At 37.1% G+C, this 26,296-nt stretch overlaps 1 protein-coding gene across 1 annotated transcript; it reads right to left on the bottom strand.

Moving 5' to 3' along the window:
- Positions 1-4,861: 4,861 nt before the first annotated feature.
- Positions 4,862-13,537, bottom strand: LOC129752251 (uncharacterized). The gene is made up of 3 exons (XM_055748037.1): positions 13,501-13,537; positions 10,741-11,087; positions 4,862-10,219 (listed from the first exon to the last, which is right to left on the bottom strand). The coding sequence occupies exons 1-3, from the start codon at positions 13,535-13,537 to the stop codon at positions 4,862-4,864; spliced, it is 5,742 nt and encodes a 1,913-aa protein (XP_055604012.1).
- Between the last annotated feature and the right edge of the window lie 12,759 nt (positions 13,538-26,296).

Genomic DNA, 26,296 nt, shown 5'->3' with positions numbered 1-26,296 from the left:
TGCTGTATTTACCTAAAAACCATGAAATTGCGCCTTGAAGTATTCAATAGAAAAACTAGTAGACAAACTTTTAGAATTCTCTTTGTTTGATACTTACAAACTGTAAAAGAAGAATATATAAGGCAAAACATAGTCCACGGACCTTTTATTTTCGGATTTTACTATATTTTTTCCTAGGGTCTGGCACCCTGAATTAAGGATCAAGTCTTTTTTCGTAAAGGATCAAGTCTCCTATAACTTAAAATATATTAAAAATTTTATAGTCACACGAAAATGCTTCTAGTTCATCTACGAGTCAATGCATCGTTCAAACTTTTAGAGCATATTTAAACTTGAAATTACACACTGTCAGAAAATGCAAAAGACGGCGAGTTGCTAAATTTTTCGAAAAAGATATGATAAAAATAAGAATAGGGGGTCAAGCATCGCTATTCTCCCATAATTATTTGAATCAAATAAAAATTATGACAACCAATTTCCCATCCATATTTTTCACCCAGTCGCTCCGAAAAAAAGGCACCAGAGCTTGAAATCAAGGCTTGCTGACGCTCATCCTTTTGTACGTCCTTTGTCCTAAATTTTTGTTCACGGGTAGAGATTAAAGTCCCGACCATCCAGTTAGATTATTTATTATTCGAGAATCAAAAGCAGTTGATTTTTGTTTTAAGGAGTGTGTTCGAAAAATATACAACACTTTGTTTTGTGAATAACTTTTGAATGCATGAATGAAAATTGATGAAATTTTCAGTGAAGCTACTCAGTAATGTGTACGTTAAAACAATTTGGTGACAATCTGTACACTAGTTTTTAAGATAGCGTCCAATACTGAAGATCATGACAAAATTTTTTGAGCAGAATCGAGAAAAATCCAGAAAAGTTCCAGACCCAAAAACAGCTGGAATCTACTATTTGACCAAAAATCACATGGTAAATTGTTTTAGAAGGTTACAGGACCCTACAGTGTGCTAAAATTTGAATAAAACTGAAGATGATTGATTCCATGAAGTGAAGGGTATGTGAGAGGTTTTTTCAAGCTCAATTCAAAAATATGAATACAGGAAGTGATAGAAAAGTCAAATTTGTCTGACTATTTGGTCAAGCTGACTTATAAATGACTTCATTTCTGCAAGGTAGAAAAGCTGCCTACCAGTAAAATAGGCAAAATACGGTGGTCAAATCGTGCGCAAAGTATTTGGACGTCTCGTGGGGAGATATTGTGAAAAATTTCGTAATGGAAAAGCAAAACAAACTCCAACCATGAACTTTTCGTTAACAAGTCTCCCCTGTATTTTCGGGAGATAAACAAAGATAAAAAAAAATTAAAAATATAATGTCTAGTACTTGAGGAGGCTAACGATCTGTGGAAACTACAAATTACTCAGTCTTTCATAACGATTGACACGATGAATTGCTCAAAATACAAAGAAGACTGCCTCCAAATGCGACCGGTTTCTATTATAAGCACTTCAATAGGTTCCACAAAGTTTATACTCTGTCTAAGTTGCATCGGGAATCGTGCCATTGAGCAATAACGATGCTGGAGTTATAAAAAGTCAAAAATGTCAATCGGCTAAATTTAATATAACTTCGATCAAATTTAATATTTTAAGTTATTTTGAAGGCCAAGCTTCAGGATACAGGAATCGTTATCTAAAATAGCCTTTATTTAAAAAAAAAATATTGTGGTTCAAAGTATGCATTATAGATGGCGCACATTTTTCTCAAAACTTCAAGTCGAAAAATTACTTCATTGGACGCTATTATAAAAACTGCTGTACCGAGAATCACAGAAATTTCCACATGTAAACGTTACATTAACAGGAAGCTTCGCTGAAAATTTAATCAATTTACATCCATGATATTTGATTATTCACAAAACAAAGTGTTGCATATCAATACAACTTTGCAGATGTTGAATCAAATAATATGTACATTTGTAATTTTTAACTTATTTTTATGAAATTCGCCATACGAATAAGATGAGGGGGGGGGGAGCGAGAAAAAACCGTTTAAAAATGCGCGAACTTTTATAAAAATTTTGTACATTTCTTAGTAGGTAGACTTTTGAATTTTGAAAATTTTCCACTCCGTGAGAATATTTTACAAACAGAAGAGGTTATTTGAATTGCCGTAACGTAAATAGTAAGAATTTCAAATTGCAGTTCGATTTTCCATTGGGGTGATCAATTTTCTAATAGCTACTTCAATAGGGTAGGACTTGTACTGGCAGTCTCACTCTCTATTCTTTATTTTAACATTGTAATTATGTTATCCCCGTAGAACCCATTTTTTTCGCTGAAAAATTTACGGAACTTTATTTTCGTGATTATATTCAACTTCAATTTGATGAAATACGAAAGAACGATAATTCAGAATATATTTTTTCACATTTTTTTTTTCAAAAATTGCATAACCACGTGGCTAAATTACTTAATTTCAGTACTTTTCCGGTTGCAAATATCGAACATATTTGTCTAACTGTTTTCATTTTACCAAACCCTGCCTTTAGACGGGGTTTAAATGTCTTCTTCTCTTCCTTACATAGGATTTTTTTTTCTTAAAAATAATGACTCCAGAATAGTGTTTAGTTGAGAACCTAACTGTCAACAACTCTTTTAGATCGAAATGCACATGGACCAAGGATTTTGGACGCTACCTAAATTATAGTTTTTAGAAAATAGGGTCCATTCCTAATTTTCTAATGTTTTGAAGCTTTTGAAGTTTTAGCTTAAAAATGATTGACCAAATAGTTGATTGTCAAATAGTTGATGGAATGGTTTATTTAGATATTTTGAAACAATCTGCGCAAAAAGTTAGTTGATTAGATGCTTAATTAAATTTTTAATTTTTTTCATAAAGTAACAGATTAAAAACAGACATGTATGAAATAGGGAGGCAAAATCTTTTTTTTAAAACTATTTCACCGTTAAAGTACATATATCATTGCCCGTTAAACATGATTTCAACAGAAAACTAAAAAAACTTTGTTATGAAGGGTCAAATCAGTAAAAAATAATTGCGGTATTGAAAAAAGTTCATAAATACCTTAATTTTATTTATAATTTGATATTTTTTTTTAAGTTTTTCACAAAAGATCAGAATTTTCCTAAATAATTTTTGCATATTTATAAAAGTTTGAGGACTCCTAAATTAATCAAAGTTAGTGCTTAGATTCTTTGCACCTCAGAAAAATGTGAATTTTGTTTCCGGGTGTAATTTTTCAAAACCCATTTGAATGAGGAGTTGAGAATTTAGAAGAATAAGAAATGCAAATAAATTGAGATTGAAACTAATTTATTGAATATTTCATATCAGCATAAAATTAGCAATGAATGATTTTTTTTTAATATCAAAGTGATTAGTAATAAAGTAATGGATGAACTTGTTCAGATACTCTCTTTAATAAATATCAATTTTAAAGTGTTCGGGCACGGCCGATGCGGGGGTTCGGATTTCGGGGAATTTCTTTCCGTCTCCAGTCGACGGCATCCACCAACACAGGAACTCCAGGTAAGTCGCACGATTGATGGCACAGCAGCTGATCGCCCGCTCGGGGGGAAGATTTTGTTTGCACTTGGGGGTGTACGTTGATGTGTTGAAAACACTTCGCAATTCAATTGCGGTTCTACTACTATCACTTGATTTCGGATGCACTTATTGAAAGTCGCTTTATTGGACTAATTACTAATTTATTAGCGAAGTGAAAAATCCGTGTGTAGTATTCAACGTTACAATCTATTCTATTCTAAAAATGGCTTACTTTCTATTCTATGAGCGGTTTCATACTCTCTCGAAGAAAGCTTTTATGTTAAGAGAGAGTTATGTTTATCCTAGGGTACATATACAAATAGTGGTGTTTTCGAGCAAATTAATTACAGTGTCAAGTGAACATAAATTAGACACATATTAAAACTAAGAGTATGGATGGTATTTCCTGACCGGTACAGTACCGATCATTCCGGCCACCTTGAAACTGCTGTTTCAACGCATTTCGGACCACTTGATTACGGCCTCCTCAGTCGGTTGAACCATGCGACACGGTTGGATCAGGGGACATAGTTGGACCAAGGTACCCGGTTGAACCAGGAGACACGGTTGGACCAAGAAACGCAGCTGACACGTCGCACATCGAGGACTCTGCTTCGGCACTGGTGCAGAATCTGTGAAGACAAAAAAGACCCGGTAGACCGAACGGCGTAGGGTAAGGTTATAGGAACGCTAATCACCTGTTAGCGCCCCATTAGCGCGTTGAGCAACGTTCGGCGTGCTCTACCGATCTTTGTAGATTCTGCTACCTTGTGGATGTGGCCGATCTCGATCGGCTATAACGCTGGTGAACGAAAGAACTGCGACGATGTACGACAGTGGACGGTCTGGAATCGATAAAAGACCCGGTAGATCGAACGATTTTGATTAAGGTAATAGGAACGCTAATCACCTGTTAGCGCTCCTTTAGCGCGTTGAGCAACGTTCGGTGTGCTCTACCGGTCTTTGAAGATTCTGCGTTGCGGCTTGGAACACGGTGACGGAATATTAATGGAGTAATGTTTGAGATAGGATCTGAAATCAACGAAGACCAGGTAGATCGAACGAGAAAAAGTGAAATATTGGAACGCTAATCACCTATTAGCGCTTGGAATGCGCATCGAGACACATTCGGCGTGCTCTGCCGGTCTTTGGAGATTGATCTCGTTGAAACAAACAATGGCTAGGCTCTACAGGACACATACGGATCTGGAAGCAGCAAAGACCCGGTAGATCGAACGGTTTAAAGAATAAATTTGGAACGCTAATCACCTGATAGCGCTCCATTAGCGCGTTGAGCACGTTCGGCGTGCTCTACCGGTCTTTGTAGTTTCTGCTAATCTTCGGTGGTTGTTGGGTTAACGTCTTGGATGCTGGCGGTGGGTAAGATGGCTATCCGGTTCACCGCTCTGATGACGTCATCACGCTTGGCTGTCTTCAGTCCCACAACACGAACAACTCCATCTCGGCCGGGATGAAGTTTTGTGATGCGACCTAGTGGCCACAAGGCTGGTGGTAAGTTGTCTTCCTTGATTACCACGATTTTTCCAACCTCCACCGGAACCGCCGATTTGCTTCCCTTCCTAGCGCGGGTTTGTAGTTGGGCGAGATATTCGGGATACCAACGAGCCCAGATACCCTGCATCCGTTTTGTGGTGAGCTTCCAATGGTCGAGATGGTTGTCGTCGGGCTTTGCAGTATCATCCACATCGTCAACGGCTTGCAAGTTGGTGCCCACAAGGAAGTGTCCTGGAGTTAACACCTCGAGATCATCGGATTCCGTCGGGATCGGGGTGATTGGACGTGAATTAAGGCCCATCTCCACTTCAGCGAGCAGTGTGGTCATGTCCTCGTAGCTCATGTTCGTGTGTCCTATCTCACGTAGAATATGGTGTTTGGCAGACTTCACCGCAGCTTCCCATAATCCACCGAAATGCGGAGCTCGCGGAGGAATGAATTTCCACTGGATTCTTTCCGTTGCACACCAGTTGAATATCTGCTCCCTGTCTTCGCTGTTTTTCTTCAGCATGTCGTACAATCGGTGAAGAGCGTTCGATGCACCTTTGAAAGCTGTCCCGTTGTCCGAATGAATTTCCCTCGGGCGACTGCGACGGGCAACGAAGCGACGAAGTGCTGACAGAAAGGCGGGCGTTGACAGATCCGACACCAACTCAATGTGAACGGCCTTCGTAACGAAACATACGAAAATGGCACCATATGCCTTTGTTGGACCATGACGACGAATCGGTGACTTGATAAAAATGGGCCCGAAATAGTCGACTCCACACACAGCGAATGGACGATCTTGGATCACACGGGATTTTGGTAGATCTGCGGAGCTTTGCTCAACGAGGGTCGGCTTCTGCCGAAAGCATTTCATACAGCCATGGTACGTTTGGCGAGCTAAATTTCTTCCTCCATGAATCCAGTATCTCTGGCGAATAGTGGCAATCATCAACTGCGGTCCAGCATGCAAAAGCGTTCGATGGTAATGCTCCGTAATAAGCCTTGCCAGTGGATGCTTAGCCGAGAGAACTGCTGGATGTTTGACACTCTGCGCAACGTCTGCATTCCTTAGGCGACCACCAACGCGAATAATACCATCATCACAGAGAAAAGGACGTAGGTATCGTAGCTGCGACGACAGCGGATTTCTCGTACGTTTGGGATTTTGGAACTCGGAGAGCTCTTCCGCGTATAGCTGTGACTGGGCTAATCGGAGCAGCGCACGATCTGCCTCGGCTAAATCTTCAGCTGAAAGGTAGACGATCGCTAACTCATTGGGTGTAGGGAACGGCGTAACTAGTTGATTTTTCCTCCTTATAGCTGCAGCTTGGAGTGCCTTGATGTATTTGATACAAGCGGCTGTTACCCGGTTGAGTCGCTTGAACGTTGAATACCGAGTGAACAGCTGGTCTGCAAAATCCTCTTTTTCGGAAACGGTGGCAGCTAAACTGACAGAAGGACTTTCTTCAGCGACCTCTGGTGAATCATTCTCCGGCAAAACACATCGTGGCCAATATTCCGATGACGACGACAGCCAATCTGGACCGTTCCACCATCGAGCTTGGTTGAGAAGATCGGAGGGCTGTAGTCCACGAGAAAGTTCGTCGGCTGGATTCTGCACTCCCGGGACGTGTCTCCAATTGAAACCTTCAGTGCCAGTCTGGATAGCAGTAACGCGATTGGCAACAAAGGTTCTCCATCGATGCGGTGGCGACCTCAACCATTGGAGGACTGTGGTTGAGTCAGACCAGAAATAAACGTGTTCTGATGACCCAATCGCGCCTTGTACCTTCCGGAACAACTTTGTGGATAGAACAGCTGCGCATAGCTCCAAACGTGCAATCGAATGTTTCTTGGCCAAAGGAGCAACCTTGGATTTGGAGGTCAACAACCGCACTCTGATTTCGCCTGCAAACTCGGAACGAACGAAGCAACAAGATCCATATGCAGCTTCAGATGCGTCACAGAAGAAATGGAGCTGGATCGAACAATCTGCATATCCGTTGACAAACCGAGGAATTCGAATGTCGGCTAAAATGTAGAGCGTTGCATGGAACTGCTTCCACTCCTCCTGCAGCTTCGAAGGCAGAGGCCGATCCCAATCGTACGGTTCGTCCTTTTCTGATCTAAGTCGCCACAACTTTTGCATGAACAGCTTGGCCAGTGTTATAGCTGGTCCGACGAGGCCCAGCGGATCGAAAATCCTCGCTATGTAGGAGATTACTTTCCTCTTGGTCAGCACCGACGCAGGAAGTGGAAGGTTGATGTTGAACCGCAGCATATCAGTTCGAGTATCCCAAACTAGGCCGAGAGTCGATACCGATTGATCTTCGTTCAAGTCATGCAGTGGATCGATGGCAAGGTCTGCAGATGGAACGTCTACAAGAGCCGATCGGTTGTTAGAAGCCCACTTTCTCAGCTGAAATCCGGCAGACTGACACATCGCGGACATCTGGCGGCGTTTTTGTATAGCGGACTCTAGATCGTTGGCACCGGATAGTAAATCATCCATGTAGTAGTCATCGATGGCTTCGGCTGCGACTGGGAACCTATCTCCTTCATCAATGGCTAACTGCTTCAAAACACGAGTTGCCAGGTACGGAGCTGAAGCGGTTCCGTAAGTAACGGTGCGGAGTTCGTAAGTATCCAACGGTTCAGAAGGGTTCTCCCTCCAAAGGATTCGATGAAAGGGCTGATCATCGGGATGTAAATTAACTTGACGGTACATTTTTTCAATGTCCGCTACAAGAGCGATGGCCTTTGTACGGAATCGAAGGGTGATGGACAGCAGATCCTGTTGGACGACCGGACCGACGAGCAGCACATCGTTCAGCGAATACCCGGATGTGGTCTTGCAAGAAGCGTCGAATACCACGCGTACCTTGGTGGTTGTGCTGGCTTCCTTGAAGACCGGGTGATGTGGCAGATAGCAGTGTGGTTTGTTATCGACGACAGGATCTATCTTAAACATGTGTTCAAGTTGTGCGTATTCTTCGATGAATTTGTGGTAGGCCATTTTGGTGGAGTCATCTCGCTGTAGGCGGCGTTCTAAGCTGTAGAACCGGCGAATTGCGATCATGCGAGAGTCTCCAAGGGTGATCTGGGAATCATCAGTCCGGGGCAGCCGTACGACGTACCTTCCATCGTGATTTCGAGTGGTGGTGCTGGCAAAAATCTCTTCGCACTTCCGTTCTTCTGCTGAGAGGTTTTGGCCTTCATCGACGGTGTCCAGCTCCCAGAAACGTTCCAGAGTAGAGTCCAAGTTCTGGTCAACGGCGGAGATGTAGCACGCTCGTGGTGCGGTGGTGGAGCCGGTCGTTACCTTGCCGGAAACTGTCCAGCCAAAGTGTGTGTCCACCAAGAACGGGAAGCCGTTGCCAAGAGATTGGCGAACGCCGGTGTGGAGCTCGTGATAGCACTCTCCACCGATGATTATATCGATCGTAGCTGGAACATTGAAATGGACATCCGCCAAAGGCACTTCAGGAATGTTCCACGCAGATGTGTCGATAGGTATTGTGGGCAGATTTGATGTCGGCTTCCTCATAACTAGAAAATCGAGTGTGGTGGAGAAGTCACTGTTCCTGGAAACAATCTTGGCCGTTAGCTGGTGCTTGATGCGCTTGACGGACTCTCCTATTCCTGCAACTGAGATGTCCACGGGGCTTTGTCTAGTGGCGAGCTCGTTCGCCAGCTTCTTCGTAATAAAGTTAGACATCGCTGCAGAATCCAGAAGAGCGCGTGCTGGAATTTGCCTTCCATACCGATCGACCACTAGAAGCGCAACTGTTTCCAGTAGAACCGTCGAGTTGGAATGCACAGATAAGTTGATTGCTGGCGGGCTGAGTGAACCACTGGTGCCTTGAATCGCCGACGTGGGTTGCGGGGCTGGTTGATCGTGCAACATAGTGTGGTGCTTAGTTTGGCAGTTTCTACAAACAAACTTCGACTTGCACGCTCGTGCCTGGTGATTTGAACGGAAGCAGTTTCGGCAAAGACTGTGCCTCGTAACTAGTTCTCGCCGCTGGGAGATCGACAGCTTCTTGAATGCTGGACACTGGTGCAAAGGGTGCGTTTTGGAACAACAGTGACACTGTTGTGTGCTGGATTGTGACTCGGATGTTGCTGCGTTGACGACGGATTTGATCGCTGACGGCTTCTTCGGTGTTTGTCCGGCCACCCTGGAAACAGTCAACACTGTTGAACGGTGCTGCAGATCACTGGCAACGGATTTCAGCATTCGAACATGTTGGATCAAAAAATCGATGAGCTCGTCGTACTTTACTTCGTCCTTTTGACGAGTATCTTGCTCCCAAGCGCGGATCGTTGCTGCATCCAATTTATTCGAAAGAATGAAAATAAGTGGAGTGTCCCAGTGCTCTACTGGCTCGCCCAATTTTCCCAATGCCTTGATATGTCGCTGAAAGTCATCAACCAGAGTGTTGAGGTCCTGTGCTGACTCACGCTTTATCGATGGGAGATTGTACAGGCCTCGAAACAATTCCTTCCTGAGAAACCGTTTATTATCGTACCGCTTCTTCAGTGCATCCCATGTCGACGAATAGTTGTCCGCTTGGATGTCCACAGACTCAAACGGCTTCTTAGCTTCTCCCTCCAGTGACTGTAGAAGATATTGCAGCTTGTTCACGATCGGAATATCTTCGTTGCAGTGGATCATTGAGATAAAGTTATCACGAAATGAGATCCAACGCGACTCATCTCCGCTGAACTTCGGCAGATCGATTTTCGGCAAACGATGGTGGAAACTAGCAGACATGTTGTGTGAAGACGATGCGTGCATGATCGTCGAACTCAACGGATGCTCCCTACTTTCCAGTTTGGACAGCAAAAAACCTTTCGCCCTGCAGAATCGATCCTCAAAATCCGCCCGAAACTCTAGATGACCTTCAAACCTCTCTTCGTGATCGCCCAGCTCAATATCATTCTGCACGTTCAGGAACAGCTCGTTGCACTTGTTTAGCGCCTCCAAACGCACCGCAACCTGGCAACAATCCCGTTCATAGGTGTACTCCGCAATGAACTTCTCCACCACATCTCGCTCGGCACACGCTCGTCGTCGCGTCAGAAGGTCCGCTGCTAATTTCTTCTCCGCCTTGCTAGCCATATTACCACCACTCGAATCACACTTGTTGACACCAAAAATACCGGACACACCACCAATGATTGACTTTCGGATATTTTCTCGCAAATAAAATTCCCAAATTTATTTTTATTTTGTAGATGTTGCTATCTTTTTGGACCGTACTGTAGTCAGCAACTCGTATGAACAGCACCCAGCAATGTTGTAACACAACTGTTACGATTTGAAACCAAAAGTGATTTGCAATTTCTCCAAAAAATGTAGTTTCCGAAGTGTCGCTATTATTTTGACCGACACTGTAAAGTGCAACAGGCTAAATGCACTTGCAATTCGTTCTACAGCACGCCTTTATTTATCCAATGCAATTTCTCCTCAAAAAGTTTTATTTAAAAAAAACTTGTTCCAAAACTTTTGTGCTCCAGTGTAAAACCTCAAAATTTTGTGAGACAGTGTAATTGCCGTTTGTTTTGGTTCTAATAAATATCAATCACCAACTTGATTCTAATTGCTGCTGTTGCAATTGCAATTATTGGACAAATTTTCGTTGGCCAAGTGAATAATGGGCCTGAATATTATATTCACGGTGAGTATATCACAAAATGGCCTACCTTGATGTGATTGTACAAACCACAGCTGCTACTGCGCTTCCGAAGATGGCGAATGTTGGATTCCAATGCTGGTCCAGATGAGCTTCTGTCCTCGAATCCGGCTCGAAGGACCAAATGTTCGGGCACGGCCGATGCGGGGGTTCGGATTTCGGGGAATTTCTTTCCGTCTCCAGTCGACGGCATCCACCAACACAGGAACTCCAGGTAAGTCGCACGATTGATGGCACAGCAGCTGATCGCCCGCTCGGGGGGAAGATTTTGTTTGCACTTGGGGGTGTACGTTGATGTGTTGAAAACACTTCGCAATTCAATTGCGGTTCTACTACTATCACTTGATTTCGGATGCACTTATTGAAAGTCGCTTTATTGGACTAATTACTAATTTATTAGCGAAGTGAAAAATCCGTGTGTAGTATTCAACGTTACAATCTATTCTATTCTAAAAATGGCTTACTTTCTATTCTATGAGCGGTTTCATACTCTCTCGAAGAAAGCTTTTATGTTAAGAGAGAGTTATGTTTATCCTAGGGTACATATACAAATAGTGGTGTTTTCGAGCAAATTAATTACAGTGTCAAGTGAACATAAATTAGACACATATTAAAACTAAGAGTATGGATGGTATTTCCTGACCGGTACAGTACCGATCAAAAGATAAGGTAGCGTTTCTATGTGTCAGGTTTTGAGTTTCAGTATAAAATACCTCTTTAATCATGTAGTGTCGTTGAATAAAATGTCTAAGGTCTAGAGCAGGTCTGAGCAACATTTATTTCGAAACATTTCCAATTTATCATGAAGTCATAGTCTAAGTTAAAATAATTGACTAGTTCAAAAATACATTTCACTTGGATTTATCCCATCATCATAATCATGATCACATTTTTTACTTCTGTCAAAGAAAAAGTTGGATAATAAATGAGCAAAAAACGCTTATTTCTAGTTGTAAAAATGAGATCATTCACAAATCAAATACATTTTTCTTGGTTTTTAACATTTTAATATTTTTCACATTTTGGTAAGCTATTTTGGTAAGCGATAAAAAAAATTCTCATCGACATGACACAGTTTCTAAGTAGCCGAAAAAATAATTTTGATTTCTTGACAAAACTACATTTGAAGCCTTTGGAGCCAAAGGGGCATAAAAGTGCGTAAAAGCTAATTTCGAAACATCACGCTTTTAAGTTGTTGTGTTTGGCCAGTTTTCATATTTTTTTCCGAAAATTGGCATTTTTTTTTTTCAAACGTTAAATTATGTAAAAAAAAAAAAAAAATCCGAATAAAATCACCAAATATAGTTTTAAACATAAAGAGTCGTTTCTACACTTATGATATCAATTCACATTATTTATGTTTTTAATTTTCCTATCCCAGGAGCATTTAAATTTAATTTTTCACTCTTTTAGTTTCACACTTATTGGTTTTTCAGTATCTATAATGTAAACTGTTTCCTCGATTTTTTGGCGAAACATCTGTAAATTTATAGGTTATAGATTTTAAGAATTCATCATCTGTAGGGGGCAAAAATTATGGCTTCGAAGGCAAATTTAAATTATAGAAAACCATCTCGAAACACGCTTAAACATCATTACTTTATCTATGAATTTCAATATCGATTTTCCATCCAACGCTTAAAAGACAACGCTTTCAAATATTTTTTTCTTCTCATTTTTAGATATTCCTTCGGTTATATTCCAGAAGATTTTCAAATGCGACAGATGATAAACTAGTAGCACACCTTTTTAAACTAAAAATAATTTTTCTCAGAAAACAGGTCTAACGTTCTTATAACTCGTTGAAAGGCTTAAGATAATTTAGATTTTTGAGAAAAAAAAGTTATACAAAAGCTACGCATGAAAAATCTTATGTTTGCGAAGATGTTTTAACTTACCAATCTTTATAGACTTGAAATAAATAGCACACTCTGTTGTGTTGTGAATCTACTTGGTTGAATGATTCAACTGAATTAAAGCAATCCAAAGATTCCTTTTAATTCAACCACGGTAAATGAAAAGTTCAGATACTGGTATTTCGATAACAACTTACTATCTTCTTCCGTGAACGTCGAATCGAAAACGATTTTGAAATTTTGGCCTTAGTTCTGAGTCGAGATTTTTACTCTAGACTAAGGTGGCCAGATTGTCCGGTGTTATCCTGGTTTGCCCAGATATTCAATACAAAATTTGGGAACATCTGGCCCGGCGCGGATGCCCGGATTTATTTACCTACTTTACTTGGCAAATCAAACAAAATAAAATGTGTTGTCATTTTTTTGGTTTATGCGTCCGAAACGAATTGTTTTTAGCAATTTTTATAAAAATGTATGTATGTATGTATGTATGAGAACCCACCAGTGGCTGATAGGTCTTTCGACCCGAGGCGGTACGGGAAGTCTCGATCGCACGTTCAAATATTGTTTATGCTTAACTCATCAACAATAATTGCAGCACAGCCAAGGGGTCCGTTACCACTGGTTTGGGATAGGTTTGACTCATCTCACTCCCTTCCAACTTTTCAAAACAAATAAAGAATCCTGAAAAGGTACTTGAGTAGCCTTCTCATGATTCTAAATTTGCCGAGATACTCCGGCTGGCTTGAACCCACAATCCATTGTATATCAGTCTTTTGATCGTTTGATGACCTATCCAACCCCCCACAATTCTCCTTTAATAGAGTTAAGCTATTATGAATATGTAATCAATAAAAAACATCAATTATATGTATTTATATACAAGAAAAGATAAAATAATGGAACGAACTCACCAACTTGTAGATGTTTTGCTGAATTCACGATGGTCATCCTGCTATGAAAGCGGTGCATATTTAGTGATTTAGCGCACTTTGAATCAAAGAAATCATAATGATTCCTGATTTTGTGAATTTCGTTAGCCTGGTACGATAAAAAAAAAATAATTCTTCGTTTCCTTGTAAATTCCACTTCCATTTTATTTCAAACTTCTTCAGAAAAACCGAAAAACAACGCAAGCAAAAAAAACGACAGAAAAACGCGTCCGCACGCGACCAAGGCCTACTCAGAACTCAGTTTTTAGCAATTTTTATAAAAATAATCATAAAATACGATTTAAAATCTGTTGATAAGTTTTAATGAAAAAAAAAATGGTTTTTTCAATTTTTTTTTTATCTTTGTTCAGTTATTACTGGATTTTTGACTAAATTTGGCCGGATTTTGCCCAAATTTTTTGTCGTCATTTTTAAAACAAATGCCCGGATTCGCAGAATTTAATATAAAATTGCCTGGATTTTTCCGACTTGGATACGTGCTGAAAAAATTTCGGCCACCGCACTCTAGATTCTATTTAGTCGTTCAACATATTTAAACTAGGATTTTGAGTATTGCGAAGAACATTTTGTTCAACATTTTTTGACCCTCATAGGGGAGGCGGGTGATACCCCCAAACCACCTCCATCCCCGTTCCTACGGCCATGTGCCTTTTCATTGATAATTATGTGCGCCTATTGGATTAACCAGGGACTCGAGAGAATGGGTGATACATGAACAAATGAACATGTCTAATAAACCAAGTATAAAGGAATTACCAACATATTTAGAAACACTGTCTCTTAAACGCCTGGAGTGTTTCTAAAAACTGGCTGAACATTCTTTAAACCAACCGAAAAGTATGTATTCAATTGTTTGTTATGCTAGAGCTCTGTTTTTCATTCAAGCTTTCATCATTCATATTATCACTACAGTTTTAACCAAGCCGATTTCGATACTTCAACGCTGTAGTTACAAGGTAATAAGACTTACAAGAAGTGACAAAAGCACTGACAGACAAATGAATAGATGTAGAAATTAAAATAGAGTACAGGAGGGTCATTTGATTATAAGTTTCCAAAAAGTGATATTTCATTTAAAAACTATCTTAAAACTTTTTATTTATAATAAGCTTTTCTGTTTTTTCCGGTTTTTCAGGTTGTGATGCGTAAAATATATTTAAATGTGGAGTTGGTTGATTATACCTAAATCCACCAAAAATTCAGAAGCTGTTACTAGTTGTTATACTTTTGAATAACTTTTACTTCGTAGTATCTTTCATAGCTTAAAAGAAACAACTATCCCGTTATCAATCAAAGTTGGCTATCACGAAAAATTCACAGCGAACAAAAGCGATAGCCGAATTTTGTCGACGAATCTACAAACCCTCGCACGGAAGGTCGTTGACATTGAACTCTAGCCAATGCGGATGAATGAGCTAAGCTGACCACAAACTCTCGACTCAAGATCGACCGCTCGCACGAATGCACCTTCCAAAGAAATTTCAACGCATGAATCGGACATGCTTTGGTCTTATGTATTGATCAATCCTCTTCCTCGGTCATCAAAAACCGCTTAAGGTGTGCGGAATATTTTTACTTCTTTTTGGTTCCTTTTTTTTAATAAATCCGTCTGGTTCAAGTTCACCCTCTGCTTGGGGTTGAAATATCAATATATTTCACACCCAAATCAGAGGGTTCGGAAACGACAACGACAGGGTATAATGCCACACCGTTTTCTTAATTCATTCGTTCGTAGGTCGCGATGGACCTTTATACTGACTAAACTTAGTAGATAGGGTGATTTGCCAATCGTTGCACAGCTAAGCACTTGATTTTGGTGTTTATGCTGTATTTTAGTGATTTTAACCAAATTCACTCGATTTTTTTTGTCGATGCACTCATACAGGATTGGTCAACAAGACCCAAAAGTTCAAGTGTTTGAAAAAAGTGACATAAAAATTTAAAAAATCATTTAAAACAGCTTGTCTGTGCCCAATAGTTGCACAGGCAAATTTTGTGTCGTGCATAATGTTGTCCGACTTTTTCCAATGGTTGCACATTTTTAAAATCAGTCACCATAAGGTCGAATAGGAATGATATTTGTTACGGAAGCTTGTTATGAGAACTTCTAGTTGAAATGCAATCTTAATTTTAGACGGCCCCTTATTAGGGGGTGGGGGGTGGGGGGGGGGTCTTCCATATGAACCTTCCAATGCACTTTCCAATTCCAATTCGGCCTCAAAAAAAAAACACAAAGCCGCCGGTTTGAGTGTCTAGAATAGCATTTATCACACGTGAAGTTTTCTCAGAAACTCAAATCCACCTCTTAATTTACCCGAAGCCATTTGAGTGGACTGTTATTTAACCTAATTTGCTCAGTGTTGAGCCTTTTTCTTTATATGTCCTACCAACATAAATCTTTATATCTTAATGCTTGATTTTTAAGTGGCTATTAACAGGTGAAAAAATTAGAGAACGTGATCTGTTTTGCCCCCTTTTACCCCTATCAAGAAGATCCAATTTTACAAAACAAATGTTTTAGGACTCACTTGGAAGTCGATCGATTTTTAAAATAATGAATCTCAATTCAAAACTTGAAAATGGACACAACCACACCCAAAGTTTCAGATCGTTTGACTTATGCTCATGCTATACAATTTTGTACAAGAATTTTTCGAAAAGTTAATTGATTTAAATATCTTTTTCATATAAGTGGGTTTATTTGTAATTAATGTAACCTCTGTAGCATTTCATAAATCTTCAGGAAACAATCACATCACATAGAAATGCTTCCTGACAGTTTTCCGGCTGAAAAACTGTTTTGGATCAAATTAAGTTTCACAAAGCTATGACTGTTTATTTTTCTGGATGATAAGGGCCAAATAAAGCTTCACTAAGATGTCTCCAGTGACGGCAACTCGACGGTAGATTCGAATTCCTGAGAAAATTGCACGTTAGATAAGTAATATTTCGGGTCTTCCAACCTTCGACTTCTAGTTTCTGAGATTAAGGGTCGTAGTTTTCCTTCTGTACAATATTCTCACAATATTAATAACAATATCAAAGGGATCGCTGTTGACATGGAATAAAATTCTTTTAGATTTGTCGTCACGGAATTAGAGAAACAGATTTTTTCAGAACAGCTTTTAGATTCTTTGCATAAAATGTTGAGTAAATGGTCGGGATAAAGGATTTCAAAACAAATCTGATAAAAAAGTAGTCTCTCAAAGCCAATGCAGTTGAGTTGACTTTGACATTTTTCAGACAATGCAACTTGCCCGACTTTCATATAAAGAACTAATATTAATTATGAAAATAAAAGTAAATAAAAAATTAAATTTTGAAAACATAAGTTTTTCAACGAGTTTAATAATTTCAAAACTTCATTTTTAAGATTTGACGGTAGAAAAAATAAACTTATGGATATATAAAGTGTCTTTGAATTATTGAATTAATTATTAAAATCAACATTGAGTGCAAAAAATGATAAAATTCTGAGTGTAAAATAATTAATTAAAGCACAGAATTTACTAAAATTACTAGTTAAACGTACATATATATCCCCTTATTCAGAAAAAAAAACATGTCATATCAATAGACAATTCGAGTTGTTTTAGTTGCATGTAGTCAATGAACGTGTTCAATGGTGTATGGCAATTTGTATGCAAGAAGAACTTTTCGCATATACAAGAAATTCAAATAAGTTAGAAATGAAATTTGTTTGAAATTATTGATTTTGCCCATTCCTAAGAATAATTGTTTGCCAGCATGAGAAGAAGCAAAGTATTTCATGAAAAAAGTTATAACAATTTCGAAATAAAAAATCGTTATCCATTGAAAAGTATAGTAAAATTGCAGGTTTTGCTTTCTGAAGCTTTCAATAATTTCATGATATGTTTTTTCGAAAGTTTTGAATCATCACACTTATTGGCTATGCAAAGCAGTATAAAGCGATTCTTATTTTCATCTGGTTAACCAGCTTTCAAATTAGCTGTCAATACACTAAAATTAAAAAATATTTACCTTTTTGATTTTTTTGTATGACAACGACTATCATTTCTGAAGTACAAGTTAGGTTTAGTTTTTGTTCACATGCAATGTATTGCAAGAACCAAGAAATATTTTTAAAATACAAAATTATGTTTTTGAACTTTCAGTACATCTCTGATGGTTTTTGAATGAAAATTTGGATTTTTCCGTACAAGCCTCCATACTAATTCAAAACACGTTATAATTCAGGACTTAATCAATCGCTTTCAAAACTTTTATTGCTATTTTTTGTTGTAAAAACAACCAAACAAAGTTATTGGAGGTATACGAATTTATAAATTTGAAATTTCCAAACAAATTTTGCAGCGGAATTATGTACAACAATGGGGCAGAAGGAGATTGAGCGGACCAATTGTTGCACGATCCAACATATTTTCTGGTTAAGTATGGATCATAATTTTTTTTCAATATCATGGTGTTAAAATTGTCCAACAAACGTTTCGTAAAGAAAACTGATACGAAAAATGTTTTGGTCTGACGTAAAACCTTATTTGCCGTAGAAGGAATGTTAAGGTTTTTGTTAACAATTAGTACAAAAATCGCGCGAAAAAAACAAGAAAAATTAAAACTGTCGTAAAATACACACTTACCAGCAGAAAATTTCACAAAAGCCTCATTTCATCAGAAAACATTCCGAATTACATGATTCAGTATTATTTTTGAGGAAAAGTTGAAAAACAGCTAAAATATTGACAATTTAAGTCATGCTGTGCAACAATGGGTTAGGGCACAACGATTGGCAAATCACCCTAGTAAATAATCTCCAAAGGCAGCCGGGCAGATACCCACCTATTTGTTATCACGAAGAGCTCGCGTGGCACCTGGTTGGTCGACTTTTTTTCCTCGCCGACGCTGTGCTGTGCTGAGCTATGAAATATCGGAATGATCGTTTTTGAACGGCCCGGGCACTGACAAATATTTGACATGGAGATGAGCTGGGCAGATGACCCGAAGCCAGGGCAAACTAGTGGAACCAGTTTGTGCTTTCGGCGACCAATCTAGCTTCGGTTTTCGAAGATTCTGGGTTTTGGGATTTGGCTTATTACTAAGAATCGTTGAAGGATGGAAAATAAGCTAAAGTTTATAACTATTTTCCCAATTTATAATTGCAATGAATTATTATAAAAAACTACAACAAAGTAAATTTATAGATGACTAGCTGACCCGTTGTGCTTTGCTACACCTTCCGGAAATAAATGTAATTTTTAAAAATTTATTAAAATTTATATTTTAGAGAGCATTGTTTGAAATTAAACCTCATCATACTTCAGAACCAACAACTTTGAAATGAGAGCTGCAGCTGCAGTTCTGAATAGCAATTCAAAGATGGTATATATTATTTACTGAAACTTGATCTCTAAACTCGTTTTTAAAGATCTAAAATTTGTACTCTGTACCCAAAAAAACCTTTTTAAATATGGTCCCTTCTTGGAAAAGCTCTTTATCTTAAATTTACATGGGAGCTCTCCCATCTTTTTCAATTTTGTCCCCCACTGCTTGAAGAAGGTAGACAAATTTAACCGGCTCGATACCCAAACAGCACCTATCATGGTAATGAAAAATATATTAAATTAGTTATGTATTAAATAAAGTGCAAATTTCTTTTTTTAAATAAATTTTCTACGGTAAACATATAAATATTAAAAAAATATCAATTGCATCACTAAATAAGTTTTCAGCGTTTTTTTTTTATTTTCTCTTTGAAAGTCAAACATTCAAAATTGTAGGCAAAAACAAATTTCTAAGTTTACATTTGTCCCGTATATTGGGGCAAGTGTCAATGCAAAGCTTATTTACAGATGCGTCAGAGTAATGGCCTTAAAATGGATTTAATACGAATTCCTGATTTTTGTTCTATCAAGTTTCACTGATATATCTGCAGTATTCTTGCAATATAAATTTATGTTTGTTACTCCATTTTTAAAGAATGCTGTTCAAAGGGAATGACCTTCATTTACAAAGACATTTAAGAATTTTCAATATCCGTTGCAGTTTCAACATTCAGAATACCCCTTCTGGTCTTTCCAACATATTAAATCATTTTGAAGATGAATTTCTTAAAAGTTCGACGTTTGCCCTTGCCCCACCGTGTAAGTTGATAGAAGGGAATATTGTTTTTAACACTTTAAGGGTAAACTACAAATTTCTCTTAAAAATTTTGCGTCCCGTTGAATATCAGTTCTAAAGTCTCGCTTTTCAAAAACGAAGCGGATCAAAAGTCTCTTTTATGCAGCCATGTAACACAAAAACACTTTTCATGTTAAGTACGTACTTGAATTGGTATGTAAGCAAAAAGTACGATGGTTTTTTTTCAGAATTATTTAAAATTCGTTTCTAAATTCGTTTCAAAATTCGTTTCAGTTGTGTATTTGGGCCGCAGTAACAATTTCTAGAAGAAAACATAATTTTTAATTTTTTTTAACAGAAAAAGTGGAACGTTTGAACGTGTTCTCATATTCCTTGAATAAAAAGTCGAATGCTACCTACATTAACACGAACTAAATATGGAAGTATTTTTGCAAATCTTTCATTTGGTTTTGATTCGATTGATAAAATACCAATCCGTGTCACATCTAGGCGTCATTTATTACCACGTGCTGTGTACAAATCAAATAAGCAAGAAAAAGCACATCTAGGTTGCATATCGCCCCACGTGTTTGAGAAACAGGCGCCTTATTGTTAAATTTTCGAGCAATCAATGAACAGTGTGCTTTGGTTACTATCCTCTTGCGTCGACGTTTGCTCGCCCATGGAGACGAAAAACAAACCCCAGGTTGAGAAATACGCGCCAAAATATTCCTACTGATCAGTATGCTATGCCTGGGTTACTATCCTTTTGCGACGTTGGCTCGACGCCTCGACCATAGAGACGAAAAACAAACCGCCCAAAGGAAAAAAAAATCTCAAGAAAATGGATGTCATGACTTTAATTTGTTTCGAAAAACTACAAATTTTGTATGGAAGCCTCTCCTTCCTTAAGTCGGATGGAGTTTTGACTATTACAGAAACCATCCCCGGCCTCAAAAACCCTCAGATGCCAGTTTTGACGATGATCGGTTCAGTAGTTTCCGAGTCTATAGGGAACAGACAGACAGACAAACATTCATCTATTATATAAAATTCTCTTGTAACGGTGTTTGTAGTACTACTCCTCCGAAATGACCCAGCCGATTCAAATGAAATTATTTTTAGAATATTCTGTGGGCATGCGAATCGGTTTATATCGAATAAAAACAACAAAAAGTCGCATTAATTGTCCGTAATCATTAAATTTGTGATAAATTGAATCAAATTAAAGTCATGGCCTTCAATTTTTTCGAGATTTTCTTTACTTTGGGCGCCGGGCGGGCGGTTTGTTTTTCGTCTCCAAGGTCGAGGCGTCGCAAGCAAACGTCGTAGGAGGTTAGTAACTATGGCATAGCATACTGTTTAGTGGAAATATTTGGGCGCGCATTTCTCAACCAAGCATAATTTCGATGCATGTGGTGACCACATGAAGCCTAGATGTGTTTTTTCTTCTTGATTCCTTGATCATTTGTACAGCACATATGTAGTAATGAATGACGCCCAGATGTGACCCAGATTAATATTTTGCCGATCAAATCAAAACCATTCAATCGATTTGAAAAAATTAAACATCAATTCGTGTTATTTCAAGAAGGAATTGTTGTCTAAATAATATGAATTTAGTACTGATGCGTATGAAATAATGGTATGACTCTTTGCGGACATTTGAAAAAAGAAAAGTGGAAAGACTTGGTTTATAATCCGCTAGAAATATTTTTCAAACATGTACAAATGTACTTCACAGAAGTTGTATCATGCGCCATTAAATTTATAGAACAACTACAAAATCCGTTGCAAATTAACAGTCACATGAACTGAACAAGAGCCTGTCCTTTAAAATGGATTATATAAGATTGATGTTCATTTGAAGGCCGAATGCAAAGAAGTGCAAACGTTCAACATTTACAAAAAATGTATACATGATTTCTAAATTTATAAATGGTTGGGCCCAAATAAACAATCTGACTAAATAATCTTAACTTTTTTTAAATCTTTCACCAAAAAACTGTTTACAGGTTCCCTGTTTGTTTACACAGAATTCAAGTACGTACTTAACATAAATGTGTGTTTTTGTTTAACATATTTTGGTTACGTAGGTGAGACTTTAGATCCGATTTTTTGTTGGCATTTTTTTTCGTGATTGATATTCCAGAAGCATAATTTTTTTATAGCAGAAGCTGATTTTTTTTTTTTTTTGATAAGATTTTGTTATGACCTAAAAGTGTTGAAAATAATATTTACTCCTGTCATTTCACACGGTGAAACAAGTGGCAATGCGCCTTTAAGTCATGAAACATATTCCAGTTTTTCTCTAAAATAGTCAGATAGGGTATCCCGAGTGTTCAATCTGAACGGATATTTAAAATTTTTAAATGTCGAGGTAAATTTAAATGAAAATTTCCAAAAAAAAAAATGAACTCATGAAACTATCGTAGCCTTGAAAGATTAGTTCTTTTTTATGTTTTGAATTTTTTATAACCTGCGTTCCAATTAAATCTTATTGAATCTTGAAAATATCACATAATCTTAAACAGAATCGCAAATCACCTTCAACACTGTTTAGGAAAATTTTAAATCATACAACAATGGTTTAAATTGGCAGGTATGTATTTAAGGATAAAAAAGAAGATAAAAATGCTTTAATTCGGTTGAATAACAAAAAATTTAATCATATCTTCTCTCCTTTCAAAACCAAATTAAATTTCTTTGAATATTAACTTCTTGATTTAATTAGCATTTTTGCTAAAAAAAAAGGGCGAACCTTTTTTTGGACATGATTTTGATGAAAATATAACCACTGCTTCCAAATGTGAGGAAAGTTAAGCTGCTTGAAAATGGTTTGAAAAAAGTCATCTCTTATGTTTTTATTTCTTCAGTTCTAAAAAATCTACCATCAAAAGCTACTTGGGAGCTAAAAGTGCTGCGCTAGGCAGAATATTGAGTAAACACTCCAAAAATTGTCCCGATATTCAAAATTCTTCTTCCATAAAGTTTCATATGCAATAAACTCCAATAAATGAGAAACTTTTTATTTCGATTTAAAGCTTAAAGTGAACTCGAGCAAAGCGGAGTCAATCAATTAAATTGTATACAATAAATGAAACATAGATATAATCAACATATGTTATTTATGGAACAAGTTATAAAGAGTGGATTTTTTTAGCATGAAGTTTGCCAAGTTTGATGGTAACGTTGAATGCTGAAAAAATCGAATTTGCAACGGGAAGCTGATACCTGATATCATTCGGCAATATTCAAAGCATCCAAATCAAAGAAATGTAAATGAAAAGGATTCATGTAAGATGTATGTAAAATTTATTGGAGATATTTTTTGAATAATCAGTTAAAAGACCCGTAGAATTGAGTTAAAACTCCTCGATTTGATTCCAATATAATTGAGCAGGCCAATTCGAGCAAACGGAAAAGATGGATATGTTTAAAAACTAGGACATGTTCAAGAAAGCGAGACGATTAACAACTCAAGATTTGATGCTTTTTTTAAGTCAAACAGTAAAAAAAAAATTGAAATAGACGCCAAGTTTAAAATGGTAAGACGAAGTTTACCGGGTCTGCTAGTTTTTATATATATAGATAGATGATTTGATTTCAAAGATGGATTTTTTTCAAATGTTTAGTTCTCTAGCCAGTTTTTGTAATAAATAAACACGCACAGCATATTCTTAAATATGAAATGATGTGCCAAACTTTATTCGCATCACACCTAAACCAACCTAATTGGTCGTTCACCATTAACAGTTGAGACTCTTTTTGTGCGGACTTTTGGAAAGCAGGCCCCTGCAATGCTATAGGATCCGTGTGGAGCACATCTCTAAGATTTCAGCTTTTTTTTCTCAAATATGAGCTTTAATATCCTATACTCTCATGGCAAAAAAAGCTTAAATCTGAGGAAAAGTAGCTTAAAAACAGATGGCGGCAACGTTACACGATTTGTCTATGTATCGTTTGACCAACATCTTTTTAATAAGTGGTCGTGAATCTCGTTTTTAAGCTTTTTTTCCTCAGATATAAGCTTTTTTTGCCTTGAGAGCATAGGAGATGAAAGCTTAAATCTGAGGAAAACAGCTCAAATCTGTCAAAAAAGGGGAAATCTGAGAGATGTGCTCCATACGGTTTGAATAGAATTGCCTCTGCTTAAAAACGAGATTCACTAACACTTAGTAAAAAGATGTTGGTCACACAATACATAGACAAATCCTGTATCGTTGTCGGGCCTGATCGTTGCAGAGTCGTGACTAAACAGATCCCGGCATCGATACAGGCTTTGTCTATGTATCGTGTGACCAATATATTTTAACTTAGTGTTGGTGTATCTCGTATTTAAGCTTTTTTTTCCTCAGATTTAAGCTTTTTTTGCCTTGAGAGCATAGTTAGGAGATGACAGCTCAAATCAGAAAAAAACAAGCTTGAATATTTTTTTGTCTAAACAATCCACCTATAAGCTTGATATTTTTTTTAAAAATTATTATTAGATAGCCATGAAGTCTTCAGAAAAGTTGTAGAATCATTAAAAAAAAACTTAGTGGCAGAAACCATATCTTCATCTTTTGAAACAACACATTTGACAGTTTTTAAAACTAACCTCAAAAAAAAAAAAAAAAAGTTTTACTTGTTTAGGAGCGAGTATCTAGATTAGGGTTACTATACGTCCTTTTTTAAAAGTACATGTACTCTTTTTCGGTCGAAAAATGGGCGTACTCTTCTTTTTGTGAAATTTTACGAAATGTACTCTTTTCTATGAGAGCCTTTTAATCAGAAAAATGAATTTGTTATCTTACCTAAATATCTCGTATTGATGAAGGCATCTTTGAATTGTAATTCACAGTGAGCGCAATAAACGCCTTTGAGTATGCAATGAACCCCCGAACAGTTAACAAAGAGCACAAAAGCAATAGGCTCAAATGTTTCGTATCGCACAAATCTAACATGTTATTTGTTTAAATGAAATAAACGCACCTAACATTTCTTCTTGAAATAAAATATTTTATCGGGTTTTGTGTGGTTTGTCAAGCATCAAATATTTCTTTTCCTTCGAATAATCCTAATTGAAATATTCAGTCACTGACTTTTTTCTTTTTTTTATTTAAAAAATATATGAGAAAATTTATAATTATCATAAACTTCATACCTAAGCTTTTCAGAAATTTTTTTGAGCGTATTTGGGCCGGGTGAATCCGGAATTTTTACCAAAAAACCTGGCAAAATCCGAGCGTTGGATTTTTAAAATTTTCAGTTAAAAACCCGAGCAATACCCGGGAATATCTGACCAAAATCCAAGCTTTTCTCATGCAAATTAAGAGAGAAATTAAAAAATGTACACATGAAAAAATATTTTTAATTGAGTAACATCAGCGATGCTTAATTCCAATTTTACATTTCTAAAAAATGTATTTCGATAAAATAAGTACGAAAAATCATAAATTGTGTAAAGAAAAATGTTATTTTAGTTTGGATTTTGCTTTGATTTTCTATAAATCCGGGCATTTTCCCTCGATACCTGGGCAACCGGGCCGGACCGGGCTTTTCCTATTTTTTTTTTCTTGAAATAGCAGGCAATCTGGAATGCTTAGTCATACCTATTGCTCCCAATAAATTGGCAGTATTTGAATGACTTCAAATAACTCTGATTTCTTAATAGAGTTTTTCTAACTGTTTTGGAAATTTTTTTCATTGTACTCTTTTTAGAATTGCAGGATATAGTAACCCTAATCTAGACCTATTTTGCAAGAGAAAGTTGTGACACTACTGAACTTTTATTTCAAAATAGGATGTTTTCAATATTCATTATCTTAAATTCATGCAAACATATAAAAAAAACATAGGCATTTGAAAGAGCAATTTCTCAATTATCTTGACTATATACCCAAGTAACCAAAAGTCACATAGCTACTTAATCTAGTACGTTTTAAGTTCACATTTGGCTCAGTAAAAGGTACTCGAGAGAAATAAAATCCGTTTTTCTTAAGCGCTTCATTTGAACTTCTGAACGAACATAAAAAGTCTAAACAAGTAGCATATAACATATTTGTGCGTTCTAAGTAGGGTAAGTGAGCCTAATTTCGCTATATTATGTAAGAGGTTTTTAGCTTTCATATAAGTAGGCCGAATCATTAATTCTTAGATATACAATTATTTGGTAACTAAGTTCAATTTTTTTTTCTGACTCTGTTATGGTTTAAAATAATCGTTTCAAGCTTTAATTTACAAAAAATATCATGTTTTATAAAGTGTGTCAATGTTCCCAATGTTAACATATGGGTGTTCCTAATGTTAACATATGAGGAAAAATGTATTCGCGTACCCAGTATTTGTTCCTGATTTTGCATATGGGTTTGTTTCTTGAACAATCTCAAAATTCACCTTTGTAAAAATTTTACAACGTTTTTGGAATATGAATAGAGAAATAAGGACTAGTTAAATCCTACACAATATTCCTTTACGCTACTTTTCAAGAAACTAGTGGATGTTGAGCTTATTAAAATTCAAACTTAATCTTTTCCAATGGATACATTTATTATATTTCAAAAATTAGAAAGTTCATTATAATGGATACAAATAAGATACAGTCGAACAAAGCATCATGCAACAGCATGGTTAGATGCAACATTTGTGTATCACAACACTTATTTAAATTTTGATTGAG

The sequence above is a fragment of the Uranotaenia lowii genome, chromosome 3, assembly GCF_029784155.1.
Source record: "Uranotaenia lowii strain MFRU-FL chromosome 3, ASM2978415v1, whole genome shotgun sequence".
NCBI lineage: Eukaryota > Metazoa > Arthropoda > Insecta > Diptera > Culicidae > Uranotaenia > Uranotaenia lowii.
Note: the sequence above shows the minus strand (reverse complement) of the source record. Positions and strands in the feature narration are given on the sequence as shown.

Excerpts from the sequence above, each read along its gene's own strand:
- LOC129752251 (XM_055748037.1), bottom strand. The coding sequence starts at position 13,537 with ATGACCATCGTGAATTCAGCAAAACATCTACAAGTTG. Across the intron at positions 11,088-13,500 it reads AGCAAAACATCTACAAGTTG|TGCATCCGAAATCAAGTGAT; the intron begins GTGAGTTCGTTC and ends ACTTTCAATAAG. Across the intron at positions 10,220-10,740 it reads GTTTGTACAATCACATCAAG|TCAATCATTGGTGGTGTGTC; the intron begins GTAGGCCATTTT and ends AATATCCGAAAG.